Raw genomic sequence first — 15,547 nt, 5'->3', positions numbered from 1 at the left:
CCTAGCTGCTCCATGACACTGGAGACCAACAGAAATAACAATATGATGATTCAGTGGTCATACTCATTTTTAAATGCTACCTGCTCTGTTACACTCCTTCTCTTCAAATAACATATATACATAAAAGCAATACATTTCAAAGCACATCGCAGCTATTCCATATTATTGACCCCCATTTTCAATGCAAAAAGGTTGGGATGCGCATAGCCCAAATACCCTTAAATATTGGGAGAAGGATCAAAGGAGAAAGAGAAGTGAAACAGAGAAGAGAGGATTTAACAAATAAGTATGACCACTGAATCACTTTATTGATATTTCTTTTAGTCTTCAGTATCTTGGAGCAACTAGAAGGAAAAACCTGAAATTGTGGAATTGTAACCCATACCAAACTCTGAAATCTGTTCTATAACTACTTGTTTCAGTGCACTTTGAAATTTATTGCCTTTTTGTGTGTATATATATGTACATATATATATATACATAGTTTATTTCATAATAACAATTTTTTTAAAGTCTTTACAAAAACAAGAAAAAAGAAAAAAGCAAACAAAAAAAACAAACCACAGGAAAAAGAAAAAAAAAGTTTTTACATAGCATTATCTTGGAAATTGCTTGGGAATTTATTCAGTTTTCAACCAGACCTACTTTCTCACATATAGCAGTGAAAAGAAGGCATTTTGGACTTAAACAGGCCTGCCTCTTCCACTTACCAGCTCTGTGTTCTTGGGTAAGTCACTTAGCCTCTCTGTGCCTTGGTTTCTGCATCTCTATATTGTAATAATTTCCTACTGCAGCTATGACAAATTATCACAAACTTGGTGGTTTAAAACAACCCAGAATTATCTTACAGTTCTGGAGGCCTGACATCTAACATGGGGCTCACTGGGCTAAAAACAAAGCATCAGCTGGTTTGTGTTAAGCAGAATATGTTTCCTTGCCTAGAAGCTACCTGGATTCCTTGGCTCATATTTCCATCCTCTGACTTCAAAGCCAGCAATGGCCGGTTGAGTCTTTCTCACAAGGCATCTCTCTGGCACTGACTCTCCTGCCGAATTCATTCACCTATAAGGACCCCTGTGATTACTTCGGTCCTACCTAGATAATCCAGGATAATTTGCCCATCTCAAGAATAGCTGATTAGCAACTTTAATTCCATCTGCAAACTTAATTTCCCTTGGCTATGTTTATTGACTGGTTCTTGAAAGTAGGACATCTCTGGGGATCCATTATTCTGCCTGCCGCAAGATTATTACTCAGTGGATCCCTTTTCTCACATCTAAGGGGCTGGCCTTGTCCTCGTAGAACTCACAGTGGGGGAGGAGATGGCCATTACAGGCTAACCACACAAATAATCAATTGGTTACAATTGTGATAAATGTCATAGAGAAGGAGCACAGGGAGTTACGGGGGAGTCAGGGGAGACTTCCTGGAGGAAGTGGCATTTAAGCAAGACGTACATTTATGTAAGACATGAAGAATGTAGGAGCCAGCCAGGTAAAACAGAGGCAAGGGGTAACAGTGTGTGCACTGGCCCGGTGGTGGGAAGGATAGAAAGGGAGATGGACATGAGATGAAACTTAAAGATATGATTGGGCCAGGTGTTTTTGGGCTTTGTGGATCATGTTAAGTCTTTCTACTTGGATTTTCATTCTAAGTGCAATAATGAGCCTTATAAGCAGGTGTGGGTGATCAAATGTGCATTCAGACATGGCTGCTTTGTGGATAAGGCACTGCAGGGGACAATGGGATGAGGATGTAGAATCCCTTGGAAGGTCTAGAACAAAGCAGAGTTGTCGAGATGCAGAAAAGTGGGTAGATTTTGAATGATATTTAGGAGGGAGAAGCCACCAGGCTTGGGTATTTAGGAGCCAATTAGATGTGGGGGTGAGAGGTAAACAGGTAAACCGAGTATAAGGAGTGAAATCACCTGTTCAAGGGGTGGATGATTTAGGATATAGTTTTTTATGATCTGTCCTCTTGCAATACCATACTGTTTTATTTTTCTTTCATTTTTAAAATTGTAGTGACAGGGTGCATGGGTGGTTCAATGGTAGAATGCTCGCCTTTTATGTGGGAGACCTGGGTTCGATTCCCAGGCCATGCAGATGCTGATTTCTTAGGTCTTGGGCAGAACCTGAAATTTTCCATTTTCATCACACTTTCAGTTGATGCTAAGATTGCTGGTCCTGGGACCACACTTTGAGTAGCAAAAGCATTGATGATCCTCAGCGTCCTCGACCAAGCACCTCAGTTGTCCTCACCGACTAGGGCTGGGTTCTCTTGAAGGCCCACTCTGGGGTTGCAACCTTACCCATATTCTCCCTTCCATGCTGCCCAGATGTGGATGAGTGTGCAAACAGCACCGTGTGCCCAGATCATGCAACCTGCACCAACACTTTGAAGAGCTACTTCTGCACTTGCAAGAAAGGCTTCCTGTCCAGCAACGGAAACAAGACCTTCAAGGATCCAGGTGTGCAATGCAAAGGTGAGTTCACACCCCATCAAAATCTTCCAGCACTGGTGGGAAAATAAGGGGGAATATGGAGTAGATGTGGCCACTTTGATTTTCCAAATGTGATTTTTTTATCTTAAAAGTTTTATTTTGAAATAATTTTGAACTTGCTGGACAGTTACAAAAATAATACAAAATCATACAGAGAACACCACGATGTCACCCGCTCCAGATACCCTTGTCCACCAATTTTAACATTTTGCCACACTGGCTGTCTCATTTTATTATCTATCTAATCTATCATCTGTTGTCTATCTATCCATCCTATCTATGTATCTATCAATTATCTATAGAAAATATTTATCAATTATCTGTCATCATCATCAGTCTATCTATTATCTATCTATCTTATTTATCAATTGTCTGCCTGTATCATCTATTTATCTGTCTATTGATCTATCAATCTGTCTATATCTAATCTCTCTCTCTGTCAAACCTGTCTGTTCTATCAATTGTCTATCTATCTAATCTATCTATCAATTATCTATCTATCCATCCATCTATCTAATCTCTTTATCTACCTATCTAATCTATCAATTATCTATCTATCATCTATATCTATCCATTCATCCACCCATCTGTCCAATCTATCAATTATCTATGTATCCATCCAATCTATCTATCAATTATCTATCTATCTATTATCTACCCATGCATCCAATCTATCAATGATCTATCTATCTATAATTTCTCATCTCTCTATCTATGGCTACCAATGTTGCAGCCATATTTGGGAAATATATAGTCTGCTACATAGCATGAGGCAGACTTGTAACCCTCACTCTTTCTCTGCCTAGATGTAGACGAATGCACTCAGAGTCCCCCGGGCTGTGGACCGAACTCTGAGTGTACCAACCTACCGGGGAGATACAAGTGCAGCTGTTTGCCTGGTTTCTCTTCTCCCACTGGAAACGGCTGGATCTCAGGAAAGCCAGGCAGTTTTGCCTGTACAGGTAATGCTCTCAGACTTGGTGTCTTTGTTGGACCCCTGCCAGTGGGTGGTCTTCTCACTCTCCTCTTCTTCTCAGACATCAACGAGTGTCTCAATGGCGAGGTCTGCTCTGAGCATTCTGACTGTGCTAACTCCTTGACAGTGGTAGATGCCAAGCTGGATTCATCTCTAGGAACTCCACCTGTGAAGTTCTTATTATTTACCTAAATAAATAATTAAGACTTACCTCATTTGACAATGCTATGAGGTAGAAGTGACTACGTAATTAGTGGATGACCCAGGATTTGAACTCCTGTTAAGGACCTACTCTGAGCCATGTGGAGGGTCAGGCTGTCCTTGTGAGTAATGGGGACTTCTTGTCCATAGAGTGATTCTTTCCCCAGGGGACATTTGAGATATCTTAACAGATTTTTGGTGTCACAACAGAGCGAAGAGGGAGCAACTGGTAGTATCTAGTTGTAGAGGCCAGGGAAGCTGCTAAACATCCTGTAATGTACAGGGCAACCCCTGAGATTTATCTGGCCACACCTGTCAATAGTGCTGAGGGTGGGAAACCCTGCAGCAGAAAGAGCTCAGACCTAAACTCCAGAATTTATTCCTGAAGGTACTCGAATTAAAACTTGAGAGTTAGTTTTCATCTACCTTTAGCAACATGGGTGGAATGAACACCCTGTTCATGGTTTCTTGTGCTATTTGCCTCACTCACCTTGACTCCAAGTTTTCTCATCTTCTCACCAAATGTGGGTGAATGTGTTGATCCCAGAGCTTGCCCAGAGCACGCAAGTCGCAGTAACACTCTTGGAAGCTACTCCTGTTCCTGCAACCCAGGATTTGCCTCCAGCAGTAGGAACTTGAGTTTTGAGGGCCCAGGAGGGAGGTGTGAAGGTAGGCAGAGAAGACTGTTGGGAACTCAGGTCCAGGGCTGTTTGCAAATTCAGTAGTAGGAAGTAAGGATGCAACAAGAAAGAGTTCTAGGCCCTCATCTGCAAAGCTGGCCAATAACATTCATTTCTTCATTTGACAAACTCCTCTTGAACCCCTTCTATGCACCAGGTATCATTCAGGTGCTTGGGATACAGTAGTGAATAAAACAGGCAAAAAAAGACTTGCTTTTCTTCAACTTAACATCTAAGGTGATTGATAAGAACATAAAATATGTGAATATGTTCTGTGTTAGATATAGTTAAATGAGATAAGAAAAATAAGGAAGCCTGAGAAGTCCTGAAATAGCAAATTCTCTGAGTTAGAAAGTAGACTGCAGGATAGCAGGGCACAGGGGAAAGAGTAGTGTAGGTCTGGTGGATATTGAGTGATTGTAATTAAAAAGAGGGAAAAAAAATAAGTCAGGCAAGATGAATAAGGAGTACTAATTCTGATAGAGTGGTAAGGAGCGGTCAGACTGAGAAGTTGAGGAAAAATCTGAAGGATGTGAAGGAGGGAGCTATTGGATATTTGGGGAAGGGCATTTCAGGAAGAGGGAACAGCAAGCACGAAGGCCTGGTGGCAAAATCCCAGCCAAGGTGCTAAACTCTTTCATGTAAACTCTCACTCAGTCCCCCCAACACGCTTATGATAATGGTGATGTTTATGTCTATATTATAGACCAGGAACCCATGTCTCCGGGGTGATGGAATCACTTGTTCAGGTCAGACAGCTAGAAAGTATGAGAATCAGAATCTAAAGTTGGCTCTCAGGGACTCCACACTCCATGCTCCTAACCCCATGCTCTTCTGCCTTCAAATGAAGTTAAATGAAGCTGAAACCTCTGGCAGCTCAGGGAGGGCCTGCAAAGGGCTGACATTGATGTAAATGTCAAGCTCCCAGACTCTGAAACTCAAGGATATGCCAGCAGCTGGGAAGCTGTAATCTAAGTATTCCAGAGCCACACAGGACGTGGGCTTAAATCCCAATTTTGCATTCCAGTAGAGACAGAACTTTGACATTATGTTAAATGAGGAAGTTGTATATTTAGGGAACAATCATGCATGAAGCACCAAAGTATTATCAACACCTTGCGTTATGTGGTACAATTGTCACAATTGATAAAAGTATATTTTTATAATTGTGCTATTGACCAGAGCCCATGGTTTCACTTAGTATTCGTTGCTTTTGTAGACTCAGACTTCTTGATCTCAAAACTTTTTACAAAGCCAGAGTAATCAAAAGAGCATGGTTCTGGCAAAAAGGCAGACGGACCAAGGGAATAGAGCTGAGAGCACAGAAATCAACCCTCGCATTGATGACAAAATGACTAAGACACAGCGGCAAAAACCATTCAATCTGGAAAGAACAATCTCTTCAACTAATGGCACTGGGAAAACTGGATCTCCATTTGCAAAAAAAAGAAGACCCCTTCTTCATATCATATACAGAACCAATTCAAGATGGATCAAATACCTAAATATAACAGCCAATACAAACTCTTAGAAGAAAACTTAGGGAAGCATTTTCAGGCTCTTGTTGTTAGGCAATGGTTTCTTAGATCTTTAGCATTTTTAAAGCCGTGGTTTTCTCCTCTGAAAAACAGAGATAATATTATTGTGGACCTTATTGGGTTGCCATGAGGATTCCGTGAGCTGATGCATGAAAAGGATTTTGCTCAAAGTCTGCCACAAAGAAAGTTCAATGTGTTGCCAGCTGGCTTCTCTATTTTCATAACTTACACAGTCCCTGACATTCCCTAACCTCTGTTCTAAGTGCTTTGTGGGTATCTGCTCATTTATTCTTCTGACAACCCTTTGAGTTAGATACTATTGTTATCCCCATTTGATATATAAGGACCCCGAGGCACATGGAGATGATTTTTTTTTCCCAGTGACACACAGCCCATAAATGATACGAGCTGGATTGAACCAGGCAGACATGCCCTGGGATATTCCACTCTGCTGCACCTGTCTTCTTCATCATCATCACTAAAAAAAAAATTATTTTGGTAATGCATATATAATGCAAAATATTTCGTTTCTACCATTTTAAGTATACAACTCAGTGTTATTAATTACATTTACAGTATTGTGCTGCCACCCCCACATCCATTACCATTACTTCTGTGTCACCTTAAACAGATTAAGCAATAACCCCACCACCACTTCCCCTCCCCTAATGCCTGGTAACCTCTAATCAATATCCTATCTTTGTACATTGGCTTGTTTGAGATATTTTATACAAATGGAGTCATGCAATGTTTGTCCTTTTGTGTCTGGTTTATTTCAATCAGCATAAAGTTTTCAAGGTTCTTCCAAGTTGTAGCATGTGTCAGAACTTTATTCTTTTCTATGGCTGAATAATATTCCATCATATGTATATACCCCATGTTGTTTATCCATTCACCCACTGATGGACATTTGCGTTGTTTCTACCTTTTGATTGGGGTGAATAATGCTGCTATGAACTGCAATGTACTGATATCATAGTTCCAGTCCTAGGTTTCAGGTCTTTTGGGTATATATTGTAATCATTTTTAATAATGCAATGATAACTTGGGGATGAATTGAGATTTATCAGGGAAATAGAGAAGTAGGCAAGTTCAATACTGAGGGAGCAGAGGAAGTGTGAATGAATCTTCATGGACCTTCAGGGATTAATGCAGTAGAATCCTCAAGCCCGGTGTTAGTTTGTTAAGCTGCTGGAATGCGATGTCTCAGAAATTGAAAGGCTTTTACAAAGGGAATTTACTAAGTTGAAAGTTTACATTTCTAAGGTCCTGAAAATGTCCTGAGTGAGGCATCCATGGAAAGATACTTTAATTCAAGTAAAACTGATGGGTCTGGCACACCTCTGTCAGCTGGAAGGCACGTGGCTGGCATTTGCTGGTCCCTTGCTCCTGGGTTCCATTGCTTTCAGCACCTGTTCCTCAGGGGTTCCTCAATTTGCTTCTTTGGGGCTGGCCTTCACCTCTTGTTTTCCCATGGATCTCTCTAGGTTCTGACTTTCTTAGCATATCATGGCAACGTCTGCAGGGCTCCAGGCATCTCCAAACCACCATGTGTCTGTTCTCTGAAGCAACTGTTCTCCAAGGATCTACAGCTGATCTCTCTGTCATTTCTGACTCTCTCCAAAATGTTTCTTCTTTTAAAGGACCCCAGTAACTAACCAAGGCCCACCTGGAATAGGTGGAATCACATCTCCATCTAATCAGAAGGTCACATGCACAATTGGGCAAAATAATTGTGGAAATAATCGAATCAAAAGTTTCTGCCCTACAATACTGAATCAAGACTAAAAGAAATGGCTGTCAGCACAAGATAAGATCAGGATTAAAGCCCCTTTGCCAAGCCCCAAGGTATTAGAAGTGACAGTTGAGAGAGGGAAGTCTGATAAGATTTGCAAGGTCTTGTACTTCCCTATAGTGAACCCTATCAGAGAATTTTCAGGTTGTCTTAGATTCCCAGGTTGCTGAGAACAGATACCACAAAATGGTTTGGCTTAATGACAGGATTTTATTGGCTTGTGATTCAGAGGCTCTCTCCCAGGATGGATAGCCTTCTCACTGGCCAGCAATCCTTGGGTTCCTTGGCTCTCCCATCACATGAAAATGTCCTGTCCTTTATCTTCTGGCTTAGCGGCTCCTCATCATGACTATCTCTCCTACTATGCCTGATTTTTTTTTTCTGTTAATAAATAACTCCATTAATCTGGATTAAGAACCACACTCATTCAGTTGGATTATATCTTTTAAAAAAATGACATCATCTAGAAGTCTTATTTACAATGGCCCACACCCAAAGTAATGGGATAAACTGAAGAATACGTTGTTTTTTCTGGGGTACATAACTCACTCTACCACACACTGGCACAAGTATGCCTCTAAATGTTTGCTCTCATTGTAGCAATGAAAATGTGTTTAAGATGTAGGGACTAGAGCTGGGGGAACCCATTGTTTTCAGTTATTGGTGAAATTTCAGCCTTAGCATTCTTCGTTCTTTTGACTTAGACCAGATTTTGACTTACATGTGGGTGAATGTTCCAGGAACTTGACCCTTTGTGGCCACACTTCTGCCTGTATCAACATCCCAGGGAAATACAATTGCTCCTATCTGCCTGCATTCTTTTCACCCTATCTTTGGATCCCTGAGAAATCAGAGGCTTTACCATGTAGAGGTCATTCTTCCAGCCATGCTGAGTTCTTCTCAGTGGATATCAAACTACCCCAAAACTCATTGGTTAATTACCAGAGCAGAGTTTTGGCTCATAGGAGTCCATGGGTGGACCACATGGTTTTTTTCTTTTGTTTCACCTGGTATTGGCTGGGACTCTGGGGTGGCTGATAGGTCCAAAGTGACCCTGCTTACATGGCTGGCACTTAGTAATGTTTTCTGGCCGGGAGTTCAACTGAAACCCTCAGCTTTCCTCATTGGCCTTTCCACTTGGCTGCTTGGGCTTCCTCATCGTATGGCCTTTAACTTCCAGAAGGAATGCTCCAAGAGAAAGAAAGCAGGAACTGACAGTCAGTCCCCTTAAGGCCTGGGCTTGGAAGTCACAGAACACCCCCCCCTTTTATTTTTTAACCACTGTCAGCCTCTTGACGGGTGAGCGATAGGTGCAAATAATAAGTGGATGGATTGATCAAGGTCGTCTTGGAGACCATCTGCCATAAAGCAGACCGTATTTTAAATTCTTCAACCTCCCGGAGAAAATACATGCTTACTTTCATTGAAAATGCTTTTGAGTGCCACTAGCTACACATAGTTTCTAAAAGCAGAACAACAGAGGGGTAAAGTTGAAAGGGACCTTAGTGAAACTGCTCTAGAGTCTCCTATGAACCCAATCAGGATCCCCAGCAATGACAAGAGCTAGGCCAAACAGGCAAGACCAGGGACTTCCTTCTACCCTTTGTCAAATTGTGGCCATTATGACCAACTTAATTTTAATTGTATTTTACTTAGGTCAGTATTTCTCAAAGTTTGTGTATTTATCTTTTAAGGTGTTGCAATAGTAATTTTTAATCACTTTTTTATTTTGAAATATAACATATATATATACAAAGCAAAGAAAAAAGGTACAATAATTGTCACAGCAAACTTCAATGAGTAGTTACAGAACAGATTCCAGAGTTTGTCATGGGCTAACATGACAGATTGCCATGTTGTCATGGGCTAACGTCTCAGATTTCTTCTTCTAGGTGCCCCAAAACACTGGAAGCTAGAAGGAATATTAATGTAGTGATTCAACACCCATACCCATTTGTTAAATCCTATTTTCTCTGTACTTCCTCCTCCTCCTTTGATTTTCCTCCAATGTATAGAGATCTTTAGGCAATGCCATTCTGGCTTTTTCATGTCGAGAAGGGGTGTCAACACTAAGGGTAGGGGGATATGATTAACTGACAATCTTGGAGAGGATGGTCCCTCTGGGTTTCAGGATTGATCTGGCCTAGGAACCCTCTGGGAATTATATGTTCCATTATGGTCAATCTCGTGCATTGAATCTTTAGAGAGTCTCATTTTGAGCCATAGGTGTTCTTAAGAGTCAACAGGAGTGATGTCTGTTGGGGTTTAGCAAACTATGGCAATTAGCACTGTCTAACTGAAGCTTGCACAAAAGTAGCCTACAGAATAGCCTCTTGATGCCAGGAGATCTCTCTTGGCCTCTGATGCCTTATTTTTATTACATTTCCTTCCCCATTTTGGCTCAGAAGGTGTTGATCCCGTGGTGCCAGGGCCAGGGTCACCTTGAGGAGTCACACCCCACCTTGACAGGGAGACACTCATGCCTCAATGTCATGTACAATGTTTGGGGTTGGATAGGTAACTATTCTCCTTGCAGAGTTGGGCTTAGAGAGAGAGGGCCCACGTCTGAGTAATGAAGAGGTTTCCTGGATGCAACTTGTCGGCTTCATTATGGTTAGTCTTAACTCCTCTCCTACAGAAATGAGTTTCATAAGGGCAAGCATCAAAGTCACGGGCTCGGCCTATTTTCCTGGGAGTGTCCAGTGGTTGAGAGGGTATCCAGGGTTTCCAAATGGGAAAATTTAATAGTTCCTTACATGAATATTTATTTTCCTTCAGACACTCAAGGGACTCTACAAATATTTTTTACTTAACAACCCACCACGATCAGGATGTATCTGTTATCACATTAAGTGATACAGAATTTACAAGGTCTCCGTCCAATTCTAGACTCGAGGATTTTGTGTTGTTCAAATGAGCTATCAAGACAGGTTGATTGAGATTATGTGTTACAGAAAATTTAGCTTCTAAATATGATAAATGTCTCGGCCTTTGGTCTATTATACTAGGTGAAGATCTAGAGGACATACACTATTGTCTTTTACCCTGTACTCTGATTTACCTTAGACCCAGCCAGATTGGCTTCTTTTTTTCTCTAATTGAGGCCTGATGTATTTTTCCATTACTTTAATTGTTATTATATATGCCTATGTTAACTTTCAGGGTTGTGGCACTCTGTTTCTGGGTCTAAGGTGTCACAGAGTTAATCATAGTTCCAGGGAAATATGAGGTGATATATATATATATATATATATAGCTCAGAGTCTCAGAATCTAGACATATATTTACAAATTCAGACCAAGTGTGGCTACTAAAAGGACATATACTCCAGGCTCCAATTTTCTTACATGCATTTTCTGAAAGAGACCTTAGTATATCGGCTCTTTTGTTTCTGGATTATATCGTACAAAACATTGTCCCCAAGATTTATTCAGTTCGTTGCATGGCTCTCAACATCCATCCTTTCTGTAGCCACACCATCTTCTATCCTAAAAATGTGTCAAGTTCACCATTCTGCTTCTCAATCATTGTATACTTCGGCTGCCTGTATACTGGGCATCATGGATAATGTCCAAAATAAACAAACTGTGTCTTAGAGTGTCTGCACTTGGTTGTACAATCAGCAGCAGTCTCAATTTTAGGCAGTTTTCATTGGTCCACAGCAACACAGAACTGACAAATACAGTGTCACTAACTATCGAATTTAAACTACACCTTAACACTTGTCCCTCCCGTGCAATTAGTTGTCCCTGGTATTGCTGTGGTGCTGTTGATGTCTTCCTGTTAACTATTAATCATTGCATACATTTTTAATTTTGTCTCATAACTCTCTCCTATTGACTCTTTGCCCACTCTTGAACCTTCGAAATAGTTCATGTGAGAACTTATGTACAGTTGTATGTTTAATCAGGGGGATATATGGCCCTATACATCCCTTTTCAATTACATCCCCCTTCAATATGGTAATATTACTTATAAACCAGCTAATCAGTTTCCATCACTTCTATCCATACCCTACCATTTAGTTTGAATCCCAATGGCGAATCTATACCCTGTCTCTAGCTCGGATGATCCTCTGAATCTGCTATATTCTACAGTGTAAACTCTGAGATTATTTTTACCAGGGTTATCATAGTGAAATCATACAGTATCCGTCCTTTTGTGTCTGACTTATTTCTCTCAGCATTATGTCCTCTAGTTTCATCCATGTCGTCTTATGCTTCAGGAGCATAAGGCAAACTTGTAACCCAAACTCTTTCTCTGCCTAGATGTAGACGAATGTTCTCAGAGGCCCCCGCCCTGTGGACCGAACTCTGAGTGCACCAACCTTCCTGGGAGATACAAGTGCAGCTGTTTGCCTGGTTTCTCTTCTCCCACTGGAAATGGCTGGATCTCAGGAAATTCAGGCAGTTTTGCCTGTTCAGGTAATGCTCTCAGACGTGGGGTCTTTGGGGAACCCTTGCCAGTGGGTTGTCTTCTCACTCTCCTCCTCTTATCAGATGTCAACGAGTGTCTCAACAGCAGCATCTGCCCTGAGCATTCTGACTGTGCTAACTCCTTGGGAAGCTACAGCTGTGTTTGCCAAGCTGGATTTCTCTCCAGGAACTCCACCTGTGAAGGTATAGGGAAACTTTTCTTCATTATGGACCTAAATAAGTAATTAAGGGACACTTCATTTGAGAATGTTATGAGGTAGAAGTGCCTTGCTCAAGCATTCATAGCTAATTAGTGGAAGAGCCAGGATTTGAACCCCTATTAAGGACCTACTGTGAACCATGTAGAGCATCAGGCTGTCCTTAAGAGAAATGTGGAGTTCTTGTCCATGGAGTAATTGTTTCTCATGGGACATTTGTGATAACTACAGAGATTTTTGGCTGTGATAACAGAGCGAAGAGTGGTTAGCTGCTGGCATCTAGTGGTAGAGGCCAGGGAAGCTGTTAAACAGCCCTTAATACCTAGGGCAGCGCCCTAATGCTAAGATTTATCTGCCCTCACTTGTCAATAGTGCTTAGGTTGGGAAACCCTGCTGCAGAGAGCTCAGACCTAAACTCCAGAATTTCTTTCCAAAACTATTTGGAAAAAAAGTTGAGAGTTAGTTTTTTTCTCCTTTCCCTTTCATATCAAATGTGTTCAATTGTATGTCCAGCAAGGAGGGGAGAACTTGGAAATTGGAAACCAGCTACCACAATTTACCAACATGTGCAGAATGAGCCTCCTTCCATGTTCTCCTGAGCTAGTTTGCTCACTTGCCTTGAGTTCAGGTTTTTCATCCTCTCACCAGATGTGGACGAATGTGTTGCTCCCAGAGCTTGCCCAGAGCACGCGAGTTGCCATAACACTGTCGGAAGCTACTCCTGTTCCTGCAACCCAGGATTTGCATCCAGCAGTGGGAACTTGAGTTTCCAGGGCCCAAGAGAGAGGTGTGAAGGTAGGCATATGTGGCTCTTGGGAACTCAGGTCCAAGGCTGTTTTCAAAGTCCGGAGTAGGAGTGAGGATGCACATGGCTGAGTTCAGGACCCTCATCTAGAAAGCTGATGCCGATACCATCCATCCATCCATTCATTAGACAAATACCTCTTGAACCTCTACCATGTAGGAGGTAATATTCTGGGTACTTGGGGAATATAGTGGTAAGTAAATCAGGCAGAAACACTATTTCTCACAAACTTATCATCTAGCAGAGGGTGATTTATAACAAAAAATATGTGAATATATTCTGAATCAGGTAGATTTAAATGAGATGAAGGAAAGTCTCAGAAATTGAAAGGCTTTTATAAAGGGATTTTAATCAGTTGCAAATTTCCATTTTTAAGTTCCTGAAAATGTCCAGAGTGCAGCATCCATGGAAAGACATCTTCATTCAAGTAGACTGATGAGTCAGGAACACCTCTGTCGTCTGAGAACACACCCGGCTGGCATCTGTGGGTCCCTGGCTCAGGAACCTCATGGCTTCCAAGCTCTGTTCCTGTGGGGGTTCCTCGCTTTGCTTCTTTGGGGTTGGTCCTCATCTCTTGGCTTCCCTTGGCTCTATCAAGGATCTGGATTGCTTAACATCTCCTGGGAAACCACATGACAACATCTGCGGGGCTCCAATGATCTCCAAACATCTGTGTCTCTTTTTTCTGCGGCAACTGCTTTCCAAGCATCTACAACTGATTTCTCTATTATTTCTGGCCCTCTTCAAATTGTTTCCTCTTTTAAAGGACCCCAGTAACTAATCAAGGCCCACCTGGAGTGGGTGGAGCACATCTCCATCTGATCAAAAGGTCACATGCACAGGGAACATGGGTGGTTCAGTGGTAGAATGTTTGCCTTCCATGTGGGAGACCTGGGTTCGATTCCCAGATATGCAACCCCCAAATAAATAAATATATAATTTGAAAATGACACACGCACAATTGAGTGAACCACATCTCAGTAGAAATAATCTAATCAAAAGTTTCTATGTTTCAATCCTGAAACAGGATGAAAAAAATGGCTGCCCTCACGAGATAAGATCAGAATTAAAAATTGGATTTTCTGGGGTACATAATTGATTGAAATGGGGCCAAGTCACAAGATATTGGAAGTGAATGAGGAGAGAGGCAAGTTTAGCTGGGTTGAGATTTGCAAGGGTTTGTCCTTCCCTGTAATGAGTTTGGATTTATACTAGGCATTCTATCACAGCATTTGCAGGGTGCCTTAGATTCCCAGGCTGCTGAGACAAAAAATACCACAAAATGGTTTGGCTTAACACCAGGAATTTATTGACTTGTAATCAGAAGTTCTCTCTGGGGGTCGATAGCCTTCTCACTGGCCAGTCATCCTTGAGTTTCTTGGCTTTCCCATCACATGACAATGCCCTGTCCTTTGTCTTCTGGGTATCTGGCTCCTCACCATGGCTTTCTCTCTTACTCTGTCTGTCTTTCTTCTGTTTATAATGGACCCCATTAACCCAGATTAAGAGCCACAGTCAATTAGTTGGGCTACATCTTAAATGAAAATGATGTCATCAAGAAGTCTTATTTATAATGGGTTCACACCCACAGTAATGGAATAAACTGAAGAACATTTTATTTTTTCTGGGGTATGTAACTCATTCTACCATACATTGGCACAGATATGCCTCGAAATGTGTGCTTTCAATGTAGCAATGAAAATGTGATTAAGACAGCAAGACTGGGGTTGTAGAAACCCACTGTTTTCAGACACTGGTGAAACTTCAGCCTTAGCATCCTTCATTCTTTTGCCTTAGACCAATTTTCAACTTAGATGTGGGTGAATGTTGCAAGAACTTGATCCTTTGTGGCTACAATTCTGCCTGTATCAACATCCCAGGGAAATAGAATTGTTCCTGTCTGCCTGCATTCTTTTCAACCTAACTTTGGATCCCTGAGAAATCAGGGGCTTTTCCATGTAGAGGTAATTTTTCCAGCCATGCTGAGTTCTTTTTCAGTGGATATCAAACTACCCCCAAACTCATTGGCTAATAACCCCAACAGACTTTTTGTTCATGGGAATCCTTGGTTTGATGTTCTAGTTTGCTAGCTGCCAGAATGCAACACACCAGAGATGGATTGTCTTTCAATAAAAGTGGATTTGTTTAGTTAACATATAGTTCTTCAGAGGAAAGGCAGCTAACTTTCACCTGAGATTCTTTTACGTGGGAAGCACAGGGCAGTCTTGGCTGGCTGTCTCTCCAGGTCTCTGGGTTCCAACAATGTTCGCCAGTGTGATTCCTTTCTGCATCTCCAAAGGCCTGGGCTGAGTTGCGAGTGCTGAGGTGTGGTATGCTGAGCTGTTTGGGCTGTGCTGCGTTAAGCTCTCTCATTTAAGCACCAGCCAATTCAATCAAACATCATTCATTGCAGCAG

The 15,547-nt window shown here is 41.6% G+C and overlaps 1 protein-coding gene and 1 non-coding gene across 2 annotated transcripts in view; both read left to right on the top strand.

Annotated features, from left to right (window-relative positions):
- The window catches only part of ADGRE1 (adhesion G protein-coupled receptor E1), a 117,920-nt gene that overhangs the window by 15,393 nt on the left and 86,980 nt on the right, over positions 1–15,547 (top strand). The window contains exon 3 of the mRNA XM_077120913.1: positions 2,339–2,485. Coding sequence (XP_076977028.1) covers positions 2,339–2,485 — 147 coding nt within the window. The remainder of the gene's footprint in view (positions 1–2,338; positions 2,486–15,547) is intronic.
- TRNAK-UUU (transfer RNA lysine (anticodon UUU)) lies at positions 2,034–2,104 on the top strand. Its single transcript has one exon. It is a non-coding gene; the product is annotated as a tRNA-Lys (tRNA).

Source organism: Tamandua tetradactyla, chromosome 11 (assembly GCF_023851605.1).
Source record: "Tamandua tetradactyla isolate mTamTet1 chromosome 11, mTamTet1.pri, whole genome shotgun sequence".
NCBI lineage: Eukaryota > Metazoa > Chordata > Mammalia > Pilosa > Myrmecophagidae > Tamandua > Tamandua tetradactyla.
The sequence above is the reverse complement of the archived record's forward strand: the minus strand, read 5'-3'. Positions and strand labels throughout refer to the sequence as shown.